General features: G+C 38.4%; 1 protein-coding gene across 3 annotated transcripts in view; it reads right to left on the bottom strand.

The window, feature by feature from the left end:
• Nucleotides 1–17,843, bottom strand: part of arhgap36 (Rho GTPase activating protein 36) — a 77,827-nt gene that overhangs the window by 54,227 nt on the left and 5,757 nt on the right. The window contains exon 1 of one of the 3 annotated variants that reach the window (XM_042401323.1): nt 17,320–17,621. The exons of the other annotated variants lie outside the window; for them this stretch is intronic. Within the exon in view, the coding sequence (XP_042257257.1) occupies nt 17,320–17,337 (18 nt within the window). The 5' untranslated portion in view covers nt 17,338–17,621. Of the gene's footprint in view, nt 1–17,319; nt 17,622–17,843 lie in introns of those variants that run through there. 3 annotated transcript variants of the gene reach the window in all.

Here is a 17,843-nt window from a genome sequence, read left to right as displayed (position 1 = left end):
GGCAGTTGTGACGCTCAAAAAACATTTATCTACTGTTTTACAGCTGCTCCTTTTCCCATGATTGTGCGCAGAGAAAAATGCTTTTTGGGCCTCAGGCGGACCCGGAAGTTGTGATTTCACGGTTTGGCTACTGTGTCAAATTGGTTTCAAAGCCTGGCGCATTTCCTGGGGGCTTGATTCAACTTATAGAGTTGAATGTGTTGGCAAACAGTTGTCTATTTATAACATTTATCCAGCAGACATTCAGCAACATTATCATCGTATTAAAGTCATGTTTGTGTCCGTGAGAGCTCTGCCTTTGGTCTGCACCAACTCCTGAGGGAAATATTTGTCTCTTGGTGCTGAGCAGGTAGTGGACAAAAGGTTTTTAGAGCTTCTTCTTTGAAAACTGCTGCCTGCTGCGGCCAAAAACGACACAATGAGAGCACAGAGAGTGAACGAAAATGGTGAAATTGCAGCCGGACAGCTAAACAATGAGCTGAAACCTGCTATAAAGCTCCATAAAGCCCTGAAGGGAGCTGCAGAGTCTCTGACATTACACACATTATCATTAAAATATTGATTACAGCTTCTTTAAGGAATCTTTCTTCAATAAATCGGTCCCATTGCACAATACAGAAACCCTCACATGACCCCTAAAAGTCATCTTGTTTTTGACAGCTTGACATTTCATGAAAGGTCATTTCACAGAAAGACACCAACATAAAAAAAGCTCCTGGCTACATAATGTTACATTTTTGTGCGATAATATAATCATCTGGGGACATGACGGAGAATGTGATCAAGTAATCAGCATTTGGCTTTGAGTGTTTGTTGCTGTGTTAATCAATTAGTTGACAAAATCCTGCAGGAAAATTCCAGCTTGCCATTCGGATTCCTTTCCACAGCTGTGACAGAGGTCAGTGTGTGTGTGTGTGTGTGTGTGTGTGTGTCGAAAACAAGCCTGGAAAATCTCTCTCAGCGCTCCAGCTGTGAGATCCAAACCACCAGCGGCTACAATAGATGACACCGCATCCTCATGACCTCTGGAGGTCAACCCCGACAAGAGTTCAGATTTCACGACCCCCGATCGACTATAATAAGAGGAGAGAAGTCGGTGAGGGAAAGACCGAAAAGTCAAAGTTGCTTAAAGACCACACAGTCGCCGCAACAGCGGGAGTATTAAACAAATAAACATACAGCTGACGACAGAGCGTTAACAGAGAATAAAGACTAAACAAAAACAGACTGTAAGAGAAAGGAAGGACTTTTAAATTAACTTACATCCTCTTGTAGCCGCTATGAAAACATGCGGTAGTGGTGGAGGGTTTTTTACTGTAAATCACTTTGTATTTATAGGAAATGTGCTATAAAAATAAAGTCTGATTGATTGATTGATGCATTTAATGTAGCTGTCCTGCACAGACTAATATTTACAATTCAAACAGTCTCTTTTTGGAGCTGATATGTGAAATATATTAGTGTCTCAACTGAAACTGATGCAAGTAGCAGCGACACGTAATTACCGTAATTTTGCATCTTCAAAATGTTTTCTGATTAATCCTTGAAACACACTAAGAGGAGAGATTCCAGGTAGAAATTAGTGTGATTACGTGCAGAGTTCCAGCTCCAGGACTGACTTGTTTGCACTCGTTATTCAATCAGATGATGAGATTTTAGCGATTAGATGGCGACACCCTGATCGAGGGGGTTGATTTCCAGAGTGTGGAACTAAAATCGTTTTTTTCCAGATCTAACGTTAGGCGTCTATTTCTGCCGTGAATACTGCAAAAACACGTTAAAATTATTCTCTTAACTGGATGTGACGTACAAGTTAGAGATCTGCAGAAATTCAATTTGAATCACATTTTAAGCTACTGTATGAACATGTTGTTTTGAACCCTGATGAAGACGTGCAAAAAGGTCAAAACTGATCTCATGACCGAGCCATGTAAACAATAAAGGCTTTAAATTATGAAGTTTAGTGCATAAAGTTTGCATTTTTCTTGGTTTTTCCCTTTCAAAGGCTTTGAAAGGGAAAAACCCTGAAACTTTGAGCACACCAGTGTTTTTTCTTAAATATTAGATGTGATCTTTTATCTGCAGGCCTCACTCGCAAAAAAAAAGGGATCTGAATCAACACATAACAACACATCTGCAACCAGCGTGAACATGGCCTCATTCATTTCACCCTCTGTTGTCTCCTGCTGCCAATTAATTGCAGAAAATGTTAATTTAAAGCAAATAAATCTGCCTGTCTTTACTACACTAAGTGACAAAATTGATTAAAACCTTCCTCTCTTCCTCACATCACAGGTCTTAGTCATGGAGTCTCTTTGTATTTGTATAAATATAATAAAAGTTACTATATTTAGATAATCAGACTTAACCGATAAAAAACATTTCCTGCTTTTTCTGTCACATCCAGAGGGAAAAAAAGTCTCAAAATAAAAATAAAAAACACATGGAACAGCTTTTAGAACAATCGCTTAGCTGTTGCATAATGTAGAAATGTGCTTATGACAGGAGAATTATTCTTGACCTTTGACCCTTGACTTGTCCTTTTCCATTGATCTCATGGATATCATACACTGGTCAGTCTGTGTGTGTGTGTGTGTGTGTGTGTGTGTGTTATCTTTGATCCTTCTAACTTCCTGTAATGTCGCCATACATTTCCAGGTCAAAAGTCACGGGGTTGTATGGTTTCATATCTCATGTCCTGAAGCTCGTCTGCTGACTCAAGCTTTAAGCTGTCTGCTTAAAAACAGGATGGATGATGAACAGGCAAAAAAAACACACACACACACCGACACTGACACACACACACACACACCATGATATCCATGTTGAACTTCATTGACTACACCGCCACCTACAGTCTAAACTGTATAATCAATTACAACAAGACCAAATGATTCAGTCATTAAAACAACATATGAAACAGAAAATTGAAGACCAGGAAGACAAGAAAAACTGCTTTTTTTTTTTTTTAGTGCTTTAGTCATTTTCTAATAAATTAAAACTTTGCATCACTGTCAACTTTTCGGGAATGAAGAACAACAGCCTTGTGTTACATTTTTGAGGTAATCCAATCATTTTCAAAACAAAATTTGAGCCTGAAATGTAGGAAATTTTTCTAATAACAAACAAACAAGCAGACATACTGTATCAATGCCAGGTTGCTAAATGGATTTCGGTCTGTTTTCGTCATGTTTTAACGAGCCTGGGCATCAAATTAAAGCTTGTTGGATCGTTCAGCTGTGATCATATTTTCTGTTTGTCCTCTACATTAAGACAGAATAAAGCTTAGAAGGAAAGTTTATTTCCTGATTTTTTTTTTTTTTTGCAGCACAATGCTGAGACTTGTTGTGGAAATATTGATTATTAGATAAGAAACATGAAGGTAGGAGTCGGTTTTCACTGCTGATATGATATGATATGTGGGGTTTATCTCTGACTACAGAACAATGGTTAACGGTCGCAGCGGTAAAACCTGAAAGACATATTTGATATCTTGCACTTCTAAACAATCCCTCTAACTGTCCACTCAATATGTGCAACAGGTTTATCTGCCATCATTTAAATAATGTCAGTATCCAGATGGCAAAATACTGTTTCATATTGAAAAAAATGTATATTATGGCTGCAATTAACAATTACTGACATTATCCATTAATCTGCCAATCGTCTTTTTGGTGTTTAAAGTCCTTCACAGTTACACAGAGCTCACAGTGACGTCTTCAAATCGAATTGGGAAACAGTTCAAACTGTTATTGATTTTCTGTTGCTCCATTATTTGACTAATCAGTTCAGCTCTAATTGTGTTTTGGCATCAAATGACAGTAAATACTGTACTTAACTAGTGCATTAAGTTGCATTTGACGACACAGTCTTTAGTATTCAGCCATAAACACATCACACTATAATTTACCTCCAGATAAGGGCTGTATATGCCCCACTTAAGTATAAATCAGGTCATTTTACTGATATAAAACTATAAAAACTGGAGTAAAAACTTAAGCAGAAGTAGAGAGTGCAACCAAAAGTATAACATTTAACAGCGAGGAAAAAATAAATGACAAAAAAAAAGTACACAAATTAATCAAACACACGCACACATAAATTGACATTTATGTTCTCAGGTTGCAGCAGCTTCTCACTTGACGTGTGTAAAAGGTGTGAAGTAAACTATAATTGTTAGACTGAAGCAAACACGCCAGAGGCAGCAGCTAAATGAAGTGTGTATTCTTGTTGTTTAGGATATAAAGTTACCTGCATCGAGGGTTGTGGATCACTTTCCCCTCATGCTGCTACGTGACTGAGAGTTCAGCCAAGTCCTGTACGCATGAGCAAGCTCATAAAACACACACACACACACACACTGAGCAACAAAGAGCCACCAGTCAAGTTGTTTTTTTTACACTCCTTGTTCTCTCTAAGAACTGTTTTTATTGGTTTTCATTATCTAACAGCTTTCAATGCTGAGGGATAATTTATTTGGCTGATAAAAAAAACTCTCAGGTTATCATTTTCTGTTGTGCAGCAGCCAGATAAAAGCACACAATTAATATCTGTTCCCCTATAATTTATCTGACAGCAGCATTACTCATTCAGTCCTGCTTCATCGGTAGATAATCAGCAGCATAAAAGGAGATAAGAGTTATTAGCTGCTAATTTACAGTCAGATAAGCTAAGCTAATAGCATACGACGGCATTTACCCTGGAACAAGGAAGGGCACATGCTGAGAGCATTACAGGGTGACATAATATCTGACAGTATCTAATCAATCAAAACAGGTATGTGTATAGGATTTGTGTTGACAGTGTGTTGAGAACTTAGGCGGTAGCTTGGCAGTGTTTTAAGGGTCATCAGTGTTCAAAAAAGCAACAATTGGCACCAAATTTAACTGATTTGAATGACAAAAGTAAATTCTTGTGCTATTTTTTTGCATGTAATTGATGCAAATACACCTTATACATCAGTAAACTATCTTGAAAAGGTTGAACTGGGGGCCTTAAAAAAAAAAAAAAAATTGAAGAGTTTAAACTGAAGCTATCACAGCTACGTCTCATCATTCAAATCTATTTATTTCAGTATAAATAACTACAGTAAAGCTGCACAATGGTTTGCAGTTATAGAATTATTCCATCATTATTAAGTAAATTAATGGACTTTTAAGGTAAAAAATAAGGGATTTGGCTTCATAGTGCAATGAGACCTGTTTGAATAAAGGATTAAATAAATAAAGAATCTTCCACTTGTTTACCTTTCCTAAATATGTGACATCTTGTGCCATTTTTTTTTTTGCATTAATACAAATATGCCCTTTACATCAGTAAACTATCTTGAAAATGTTGAACTGAGGGTGTAAAAAAAACAAAAAAAAACACTGAAAAGTTTAAACCGAAGCTATCACAGCTATGTCCCATCATTCAAATCTTTGTATTTCATTGTAAATAACTCTACAATTAGGCTGCAGAATGATCGTTCTCTTATGTCATCATTATTCCATCATTATTAATGAGTAAATTAATGGTCTTTTAAGGTAAAAAAAATTTGGTTTCAGTGCAATGAGACCTGTTTGAATAAAAGATTAAATAAATATAAAATCTTCCACTTGTTTACCTTTCCTAAATATGTGACAAACACGTCTACTCATGCATGTTTTTGTATATCCATCCTGACTCACTCAGTCCTGAAACTGTGCTTCAATTCAAGAAAATATTATTGTACGATGAGTATTGAGATAAAAGCAGTTTTTAGCCCTATTCTGGCAGGAAAAGTGTGTTCAGGGTGCATTAATCATTGAGATGGAGAACAGAGAAGTGAATTATGTTGTAGATTACGGATGTTTTGGTCATTTTGATTTACTGCTGGAATTATATCTATAGCCGCTACCTTTTTACGGCCACATTCAAAGCCTACCGGCGTCTTAGAGTTCCTCTCATCACTATATTACATAACGGCCTTTTCATTATCCTTTGGTGTGTCTTTCTGTCGGTTTCTCAGAGGATTTGGGAAAGGAGAGGAGGAAATGCCAACGCTGTCAGAGGAAACTAGATTCCAGCGAGGATATCGATAACGAGTCTTTCACCCTGTCTCTCTCGCTTCTCTAAACAGGACGTTCACATCCACACCCATCATCATGATCATCACCATCACTGTCTGACAACTTCCAACCTCCGCAAAACATCCGCCTCTCGTTTTCTCCACTCCGCTGGTCGCAGCCGAGTACACAGCAAGGATTCAGTGACTTCCTGCCAAAAGAGGAAATTGTGTTATGGTTTAGTCTATTATGACGTCTGCCTCTCTTGTTAGATAATACTACAGTAGTCGGTACAAGATTTCACACAAGGCACTTTACAGTCCCATCGGAAATGTAAAAGAACAGGACTACACAGCTGGTGTGTTGTACTGTCGTCAACTGATGCCGTTACATAAGATGATGCTCTGCAATGCCAATACTGTATGTGTTGCACGAAAGAGTCTACAGCCATACTACTTTGAGATTCAAGGGCTGCAACTAATTAATTATAATGAATTAATCCTTTAATTATTATCTTGATTCATTTGATTAGTTGTTTGGTCAATAAAATGTCAATCACTGTTTCCCAAAGCCCAAGGGGCAAATACAAATGTCTTGTTTTGTCAATCAACTAATCAATTAATTGACTAATTGTTGCAGTGCTAGCAAGGTTGTACTGTGGTACAGCTAAATGCTAACACTAGCATGCTAACGTGCACAGAATAACAAAGTTAACATGCTAACGTTTAGCTGGTAAAGTTTACCACATTATAGTTTAGCTGGTTAGCATGCTAACATTCGCTAATTAGCACAGGTTGATGGGAAAGTCCTTAGTTTTGCACATATTTAGTCATAAACTAAAGTATTGGACAAATTTAAATGTTGCTCTGATGTATTGTGGTACAGCTAAATGCTAACACCAGCATGCTAACGTGCACAGAATGGAAAAGTTAACATGCTAATGTTTAACTGGTAAAGTTTAGCACATCATAGTTTAGCTAGTTAGCATGCTAACATTCGCTAATTGGCACAGGTTGATGGGAAAGTCCTCAGTTTTGCACATATTTAGTCATAAACTAAAGTATTGGACAAATTTAAATGTTGCTCTGATGATAGGTCATTACAATTCATCCTGTGATGACCATAAATGTCAACCAGCTGGATATGCTAGCAGGTGACGAGAAAATTTCAGGCAATCATCAAAGTCAGTAGGATTCATCGTGTGGGAACCATAAATGTCTGCACCAAAGTTCGGCCCAATCCCTCCTATACTCTAGATGTCACATTGCACTGAATAAGAGAAAACATATGAAGTCAGTGGATCAACAGTAATCAGGATCTATCCTCTGGAGACCTTCATGGTCATCATCCAACAGTTGTTGTTGAGATATTTCAGTCAAAACCCAAAATGTCATTCTCATGGTGGCGCTGCACAAAATGTCACGCATTACCAAAGCTTTGTGGGAACCAATGTCCTCAAAAAAAAAAAAAATTAAATGGCAATCCATCCAATAGCTGCTTTCAGTCTGAACCAAAGTGGTGACAGCATCATCCCCAAAGAGTAACTAAAGGATAAGGACCTTTTATCCTCTTCACTGACAGCTCCTACCTTCATCAGCCAAAATATTCACTCTTTAAAGTTACATGATAACCCAAAACAAAGAATAAAGCCGCAGTAACAGAGACAAGTAGAAAGAGAACAGAACAGAGAGCATGAATAAAACTCATGTCAATAAAATGTCAAACGATACAAGAGGATTCATCTCTTCTTCCTCCGTGCCATTTAGAAGACAGGCTGTTGTCATGCCTCCCAGAAGTCTTTATTCTTAAAATCAACTCTGCAAGTCGACAGAACAAAGCGATGATCTTATTTTGAATAACACTTCGGGGAATCTGGTTCAGGGCAGAATATATCAAAGCACTTTTCCCAGTAATTATATCCTCATACTGCTGCCTCACGAAGAAAAAAGAGCTTTACCAGACTGCTAAGCGTTATCTTTTTGTATTCTAATTAGACATAATTATGGGACTTATAGCAAGAAAGTCCTGGATTTGAACCCTAGCCATCTCAGGTCCTTTCTGTGTGGTTTGCATGTCCTCCCCGTGTTTGTGTGGGTTTCTACCGGGCGCTGGATGGGTCAATTGCAGGGGGATAAATTTCATTTCAGCGTATGCAAGTGCTGAGAAACGGCAATAAAGAGAGTCTTAATCTTAATCTTACAGCAACACTGGACACAATGGTGGAAAGCAAAGTTATTGCGTGTTTGTCTCTTGAAACTCAAAGAATCAAACATGCTGAACAGTTTGCAGCAGCATCTCCTGAATGCATTTATGAACTGGGCTTGTAATTCATTACAATGTTCCTTCATTTGTGAGCACATGCTGCAGTCATCCAGATATCATCCACACCACCCCTGCAGCAGCTCACAACCCAATGGACGAACCTTTAATTGTGTTGAACTGAATGTGTAAAGCTTAAAAAAAAGAGATTTGACCGTTATGATGTCAGTTGTCTGTGTCAAACATGATCAAAGCTTCAAAACTTGAGGTGAACATATGTAAAAATGCTCCCTGCAAATCAAAAGCTGCTCTAAAATCTCCGTTTGAAAAGTTACTTCTATACTTTTTCCTCGTGATGACATCAGATTGTCGAGCATGCCCGTATACGGCCATCCGTTATGTAGTCTTTGATGCTAAGGCTGCTCCATGAGTTGTTCACGTTGTCCACTTGCATATTTCAGATCGGATGCGTGCTTAAACATATAAGGATGTATTTGAGAAGTTTATATTTTGAGTAAAGAACAAGAAAAAAGAAGTGAAATCTGATATAATATTATTACTACTATTCTGGGAGCAGAAGTGGGCTTATCAGGAAGGGGGAGCTAAAAACGTCCTGTTTCAGACGAAGCACAAACAGTATAAACACATGGCTGTACCTTTTTAGAGGACATACAGGCATTATGTAATGTGAAAGCCTGTTTTTAACATCAAGTTTGAAAAAAAAACCAGCTGAAAATGGATCATTACGGCTTGCTGACATGAAACAGAGCCATTAATCAGCAGCAGGTTCATTTGTTCTTGTCTTGTTAGACAATGTTTCGTGTCAAACATCTTTTTTTTTTTTCTTTTCTTTTCACTTGCAGTGGCGAAGCCCCCCCAGAGGACAAAGGAGAAAGGGGAGTCATGATGTAACCACCATCTGCTTTTGTAGCTTGTACAACATACGTTTGTTGTTGTGGAGAGATGTACTGTAGCATGACAGCGTACAGCGATACATTTTCTTTCTGTCAGACAGCATTTACTCTCTGAAAGTTCATACAAGGCATGAGTTTTTTTTCACTCCTTTTTCACTCCTTTGATCCGGTTTTCTTTTCCAGGTTTGTTTTATTTATTGCGACAGTGATATAAACCAGGAGGAAAAAAATGGGGTAAAAGCAGACATCAGAGGACAAACAAGCAGCTCCATCTTGTATTTTTTTTGTAATAACTTATAGATACTTAGAAACAAGTAGTGAAAACATGTTTAAGTGTACATTTTAATATTTCAAAAGATCCTATATTGTTATATCAATGAGCTCTAGGATCATATGTATGATTTGATTTGACAGACACATCTGCCTTTCATACGGCAAACATCAATTTCAAGATGCTTGTAAGCCGTTTTTTCCCCTTCTGGGAAAACTTAGTTAACATAAGTCTGGCCTTGAATGTTTTTTGCCTCAAATAAAGTCTTCAAAGAGTCTAAAGTCCACATTTATGTGACTTAAGTGTTGAGGTCTACACTTGTGGTGCACTAAATTCAAATCTGTAATCTAAAGAAAGAGTCAAGCAAGACGATTATTACCCAAGTCTAACTGTCATCATGTTGTAACGTGAAGAACGAGATAGATTTGGTGATTTTCACATGATAAGACATCTATGCTAAAGGTTATAACTGCAGCGATGCAAGACAGACTGACCTTTGAACTCCAGACATACCAAAGTAATGCAGAGCTGATAAGATTAGAGGAGGCTAAAAGGGAGTTAAACACATACACATATAACGTACTTTGTATGCATTCAAAGCCTCGTATGTATGTACAACTCCATCCTGTTTACACATATGCACCAACGACTCGCTCATTTCTAACCAACTCTTCTCCTGAACAGTTGACAGTTAGCTTAAATTATGTCCAATTAAAATCATAATTCAATTAAACACAGCTTAATATCCTATATCCTACATTCCTCTATATGACGGGCACTTTAAACACAAATACTCTTGCTGACATGAGTTTAATATTAGGATAAAAGCTTAAAACCAAGCCAGGTTTAACTTAACTGCAATTATGATGTCTTTTGTTAATCATTTTACTTAATTTCTATACAGAATAAAACATAATTTGAGTTACTGTTGCTCTTGTAACAAGCTGAGCGTGACGGTTACCCCGAAAGTACGTGACTTATTCTGACTGAATTTCCCTTCATTTTCTAAGATTCCCCTTGAGTCAGACGCTTTAAAGATAAGATATCATCATTAGGTCAGGACGAAGAACAGGAGGGGAGATATGGGGAAACAAACAGGTAGTATGTTTACTTCCTGTTCTACTTTTGTGATAAAAAAATTTTTTTAAATGCTTATCTGTGACACCTTAAAATGTACTATAACATTGGTATAAGTTAGATAATACATTAAAAACATGAACAAAGCAATGCTTGAATTAAGCATACAGAGCAAATAAAAAGTGTTTTATGTTATTACAAATGATGAAAAGTTAAAAGGAAGTGTCATGGTGACAGCTCTGACCCTGCCAAGCCCGGACATCCATCTTAGGATGAAAGCTGTGTTGGGATGCGGGCACCATTTTGGGTCGGGCTTGGATTCCTCTACGGGGAATAGACAGGAAATGTGTAAAATGCCAACCAGGGGGGGCTTTGACGATGGAGCCCTGCTGTTCACTGACATGGAAACTCTCCTCTGTAATCATTTGATGTCATCAATTTATTAAATTGACGTCTTTCCTAATGACTTTTCTCATCTGTTCTGCATATGTGTGTCTTCTGACGAACTTTAGAGACAGTCATTAGATGCAAAAACCATAATTTCTACATTTAATCCATCTGAATACAACAACTCTTTATCTTCTCTCTCTCTCAGAATCAATTCCTGGAAAGTTCAACGCTTACTTCCCCCCCCTCCCTCCCCTCCGCCCTCGTCTTTGACAAGTTGCCTACAGCTTGTGCAACAACACTAAGCCACATTAAGACGTGCAATTTTGGACAGATGACATTAACGTTGAATCACTGAGATCAGGGCAAATCTTCTTAAAACCAAGAAAAACTGCTCACAGCACAGTTTAGTAAGTCCAGCATGACCAGGGATTTAAATAGATGGCGTCACACAGCTGCCTCTAGAGATGTCTTTAAAAGGTATCTCAACTCTAACAAAAATAGAAACTCTCAACAAAAAAAAATGGTGTAAGGAAAAACATCATTACTTTTATTAATGTTGGTCTTAAAAAACCTTGCCAGTAACTGTTCACCATACAGTAATGAAGGAATATATCACTTAGTGCAATTTAATGGCTCTAAAAGTTCTCTTACTACCTTTTTTGTGAGCTTTAAATCACATTGTACAGTCTTAATCAGCTGATTGAGTTTGCTTAGTTATCATGGAGATGGCTCGTGCTGATGTGGTTGAAAGCTCTGGAAAATGCAACTGACTGTACCTTGAATTAAAAATCTTTTTTTTGGAGTCGGGTCTGGAAACGATGACTATTTCCAAGGTTAAATACGAACTTTCACATTTTAAAAAAAACGTGTGACTGTTTTATGTATTTGTTCTTGGACGATAATGGATGGAAGTCCGTGGCACAGAGGCATAAACTGTATCACAGACAATACTTACTAATAAATAACACAAAAAAAGCTACTAATACTTGGATGAATTCAGTGTTAATTTTGGTCACTTCCCAAGATAAAATAATGCCACTGTTACGGTTTAGGAATGTTTTAAAGGAGCACTCTGCAGAAAAGCTATCTGTCGAGTATCAAATTCTCAGGCCTCCTTTGAAAATGAGCAGCAATGGCAAAAAAAAATGCAACTTTATTGCCAGAGAAGAGCTTTGATATTAGACGGCTTCACAAAACCAAAGATTCTGTTCAATTCTAATGTTTTTAGCATTCGTTCTTTCTGCAATTTCCACACATGACAACTATAATATATGGTTAAAGATAGATTGTTCTTGTTCTGGTGGATAAACTACGGTTCATGTGTGGGTAGGTTAGCAATAAAAACACCAAGTTAAGGTTAGGGAACGATCAGGATTGCACTGAATGTTGGCACAAGATGCAAGAAACATAATTTCTTGAGATAGTGGGCTGAAAATGTCTATTAAAAGATCCAAAGAATCTCCTAAAATCAACTCTGCAGCATTATCCATCTTTCTGCTGCTGATCCACATGTTCCAAACACTCCAATACACCACATCTGTGTCATGCAACCATCTCCTCATGGCTTTTGTAGCTGCACTGGAAGTATTATACCACTGCGTTAGTGCTTTTAGAGGTTTCTACGGCCATTTTGACTTGTATTTTACTGTGCTAATGGCTCTAAACTATGGTTAATGTGTGAGTAGGTTAGCATTAAAACACCAAGTTAAGGTTAGGTACCGATCAGGATTGCACTGAATGGAAATTGTGTCAAATTGTCCAATATAAACATAATGTCTGGGGATAGAGGGCTGAAAATGTCTATCAAAAGATCCAAAATCACCTCTGCAGCATTATCCATTTAGTATTTAGCATTATCCACATAGCTAAATACACCACATCTGTGACATGCCACCATCTCCTCATGGCTTTCGTAGCTGCACTGGGAGTGTTATACCACTGCGTTAGTGGTTTGAGATGTTTCTACGGACATTTTGACTTGTTTTTTACTTGCTCTCCATTGGATTCAGTCATAATTGTTGTGAATCCAAGTCGATTATATCTAACAAGAAGCAAACTACAAACTTCTCAGAGCTGCCTTTCAAGCCTACAAGCAGTGATACTTAAAAGATATTCCGCCGCTTGAACATGAACTTGTCCTGGAGGTCAGGGGCCTTTGTTGAGGGACATCACAGCCTTACTGCTCCCCTGACGAGGCTTGTGACCGAAACCCCCCAAAGCGACATGGCTAAACTACTGTCAGGAGTTCAGGAAGTCACTGAGACAGCCGGGCCGTGTGAGCCGAGGCCTAGAATGATCTTCCAGCCTCAGAGGTGGGTAAATCAACCAGACGCTGACGGTTGTGGTCGACCACCAGTCGATCCATCACGTAGTCTGACACGTACGTGAGGCTGCCAAAGACCTACACAGCCGCACACAGGTGTATAAATGATGATGGATACATGTGGACGGAGAAAACGACAGCGCCTCTCTCTTCACTTGCGCTGTTTTCCATGTGTGAGTTAAGATGATTGAAAGGGCAGAGATAGATGCCAAAAGTACTACCAAATAAGACATATTAATGTGGAGATAAAATAATCATTGGATTTATGACTCACTTCATATATTATACGCACAAGCGAGAGAAAGAGTGAGAGTTAAAGAGGGGAAAAAAAAAGATGGAAAGAGTCCCGTCCATGTTTCCATTGTTTTCTTTTCTGCTCCTTGCCTCAGATTTACATAGAGACTAAATACTCTGAGGGTTAAGAAGTGGGAATCCTGTGGTTTTCCTGTCATAATTCAATAAAGGTCTTACCAGGACAGGGATAAGCTGTTCTCACACTCACACACACACACACACATATACATAGAGGAATGCATGCAAAAATCACGCACACCTCTACAAATGTGCGTAATGGTTTTATTGCCGGGGTTTAACTGGAGTGTCATGCATCTATAAAGTGTGGCTTAATTTAATGTAGAGTTAACTGGTATCTTAGCTCGCTACACTTTCCAAGTAGCTTGCCCAACGCCACTAAAGGAGAACACAACACAGATGTTATCCGTACTTTCCGGCATAGATAACGATTAGTGTGTCTTCGGCTACTGATTAACAAGTTTCTCAAATGTTTCTCCCACTCTGCATGCTAGTACTGTAGCACTGCTCTTATCACTTTCACTTTTACTGGAGTTAAGATTTTTACTGATGCAAGCACAAACATATATATATGTATATGTATATATAGTAATGGTGGCGACAGGGGTGTTGATCTGTACAAATGATTTGCAAGTTACGTCAGCAGTTTAAGAGGTTTCTGGCTTGCAAAACTCACTTCGTGGTGCGTTTTAGAACAACAACTCTTCAGTGGTGGAAAAAGAGCCACACAGCAATTCACACCATTAATCTGAATGGCTCTAACAACGGCCGATAAGACTATCTTACCTAACTGGAAGGACAGGATCCATCTATCTATCTGTCCACCCCCCCCCCCCCCCCCCCCCGTTGGCTTAATTTGCTGGCTGAACATTCCAGTTAAAGGAAATCTCAAAGCTATCTCAAAAAGACAACAACAAACATTTTTAAGACGCCTGGTCTCCCTTGTTGTAATTTCTCCAGAGCTGATCCTCCCCTGCCACACCCGAATACTGCACTCACAAAATATTGAATTTTGGCATACAGACATTACACTGAGATACAACTGAAACACATAAACGTGTGCACATGAATACATTTATGCAGAATTTGCTGTGAGCTCTGAGTTGTTGGTTTGGTTTTTCATTTTTTTGTACTGTCTTTGAATGTTACATCTGTTTTGGTATTGTTCTCATGAAAAATAGAGAAACAAGGAAATCAAGGAAGAAAAGGAGAGAGAAAAAGTAATTTAGATGATATTAGTAATATTTTATAAGCTTAAATGATGTCTGGTGTTTATCATTTGTAAAACAATCCCACAAAAACCAGCAAAACCTTCAACGTGTTCGTCCGTTTCCCAATACTACCGTGTCTGCTACACTCAAACCAAAACCCACTGGCTCCTACTGCAGTTGTACAGCTTAAAAATCACAAAATGTTGTCATTGTAGCTCTTGTTGTAGTAATTCAGAACAAATGGCTATTTTTTTTTTTCTCATTTCTGCAGCGAAAACTGAACCTGCAGCTGAAAGTACCCAATGTTAACACAGGTTATATAACTCCGAGCACGGCTGGCTGATGGGAGATTACAGACTGTTTAGGAGGACAGCCCGAAGGCATTGGCGCTCACACACACTCACACACACACACACACACACACACACACACACACACAAACTACTGCAACCACGCACAGATGCCTGCATACACCAGATGCAGAGAAAATACCTGAAGGCATCACCCAGAGTGGAGAAAATGAATTAATATAAATGGTTTAACACGAGGTGCTATTTCTGTGTGTGTCAGCAGTGTGAAATTAAGGAAAACTGGGTGGAGATTTCCAACGATGTGACTGGAAATCAAACCCACTCACATGAATTTGCACTAAAAATAAAAAAATGGTTGCTCAAACATGGGACCTCTTCATCCCACATGCAGTTTGTTCTTTTTCAAACGTACAGATAAAAGTGTTATATTTAACCACAACTCCGATATATACCAACTAATTTTCTCCTGTTTGAGTAACGTTTGCTAAAAAAATATAGCACCCTGCTGTGTTAGATATTTGCAGAGCCTTTTTAAGACATAAAACTACATTTATTACTCATTTCAGTCAGACACAACAATACTGAAATAGACAGAAAAAATTCCAAAAAGAGATAAGAACAAAGACAGCTACCACTTTGAGTCTTTACAACATTCTTAAATTTCAGTCCGACTGATCAACCTCCTCAATTAGATTTCCCTCTGCAAACTATTACAAATAGCTGGAGTATAAATCATGAAAGCTTTCGCTCTAATCTCTGTCTAAACCTCTGCATGATGAGTGAAAAATGAACCGTGAGATACGTTTAACAAAAGAGAGGTCATGAGTTTCACCAGAATATCGACCACGGAGTCGACGCGTGGGCAGAAAACGCTCCGTCATCTCCAGAATACAACAAAAAAAAAAATTTATTTATGACTTTCCTCAGACTTCGGAGAAAAACACAAGTCTCAGGCACATGCTGAAATTCGCTGAAGGAAATTCAAGTTGCGTGAGACAAAGTGAAAAGTCAGCACACCGTGACTCAAGCAGAAAATATCAATTCAACGCATGAAGGTTTTTGGGCCGAGTCCTTCCTCCGAGTGCTTATTGTTAGACAATGATGATGACGATGATGGTACGCTACGAGATTCACCTGGTCTAACAATCAATACAAAGTTTCTCTGTTCCCTGTGAATCTTTATACATCTTTATCAAGCTAAAAATCCTAAATTAAACTATTAAGTTTTGCATTCATGCATCCATTATCATACGACTTTTGCAATTGTAGCTCAATATAAAACCAACATTTCTAGAATCTAACCCAAGCAAAATCTTGAAGAACTTTCTTTGTGCCATATTATAAAAAGGAGTAGTTACTTTTGTGGTTGCCTGGTTGAATTTAGCTTTCAGGGTTTGGACAGTAAACACCTCTGGGTGTGTTTTTCTATCCGAGACCGTACTGTAGGAAACCCGAGACTGACAAGAGGTGATACCGGAGACGAGGTCGTGGTGGGATCTGATCCTAAACTACCATGGGTGCATGTGGCTCCAGAGCCTGGGGTCGAAAATGAATCTCTAAAAAGAGTCACACCCTCATGCTTCTTCTCATCTTTCATCACTGATGGTCCATGAACCCCTCCCCATCATCCTCTGAATCCTTAACTTCATCTTCCCTTCTTTTTTTCCTCTCATGACATATGGTGTTCATTATTACGCGCAGCATCCAAGACATTAGGCAATGTCCTCACCAGCACTACCAGCATCACACACACAAACACATAATTCCACATACAGACTGCAGATCATTAGATGTCTTTCTTCTCAAAGTATGAGCTAAACCACACACAAGATCAGACACGTCATATATTTTAGCTTTACACAGGAGGGGAGAAACTCGGCCAAAAGCATTTTAAGTGTTGTGTAAAAATATGATTTAGTGATGCTGGATTAATCCAGTCAACACAACTGGGTGAAAACAAAGTCATCAGTGGTGAAAGAAATGAGAGAGTCAATGCATGGAAGAGTAGAAACAGAGATATAAGCAACAGATATGAGTAATATTCAGTAAATACAGACTGAAGTTAAAAACATTTCTCTGAAGCAGAGCTGCTGTTGATGCCAAAATAATCTGATTTCCTGACTTACACGTTGCTGGGCAGAGCTGTCAGAGAACAATACTTTCATATATGCAAACTGGCATAAACATAAATACCAATTACATAAAGTTTGATTAAAAGCACTCACCGGGGTAACAGTTACCATCCTTGGCCGGTCAAACTCTTGTTATCTGAATTTTGTCCATTTGAGTGTCTTTTGCATTTTTAATTTTTTTTTATAAAAAAGAGGGACAGGAAACATGATGCAAGAGATAGTCGCCCTATTTGTTTCCTCCTCTTCCTCTCTTATCTCTTCAACATTTCACCGAACATTAATCAAATTCGGTTTGGAGAGACAGCTTTAGAGATGTTTAAGATTTCTGTTTGGCACAGACTGCACCATCACAGATGCCACTCTGCTGCTGCTGCTGCTGCTGGTTGAATGTTTGCATGAACAACAGAAGCTGGAAGCAAATGTGTGCAGGTGCAGCTAATTTGGCAGATAAAGAGGATGGTGATTGGCTCCTGTGTGGGTGGTGGGATTATGCATACATGATTGGCTTAAGTGAACCAGGAAGGAGTTGACTTTTTACCCTGCAGAGTAGATTTTACTTTAATTGAAAAAGAAGAGCAAAGATGAGGAGTTTATGTTAAAGAATTGGTCGTAATTTA

Source organism: Thunnus maccoyii, chromosome 22 (genome assembly GCF_910596095.1).
Source record: "Thunnus maccoyii chromosome 22, fThuMac1.1, whole genome shotgun sequence".
Taxonomy (NCBI): Eukaryota; Metazoa; Chordata; class Actinopteri; order Scombriformes; family Scombridae; genus Thunnus; species Thunnus maccoyii.
This window is presented reverse-complemented; position numbering and strand designations above follow the sequence as displayed.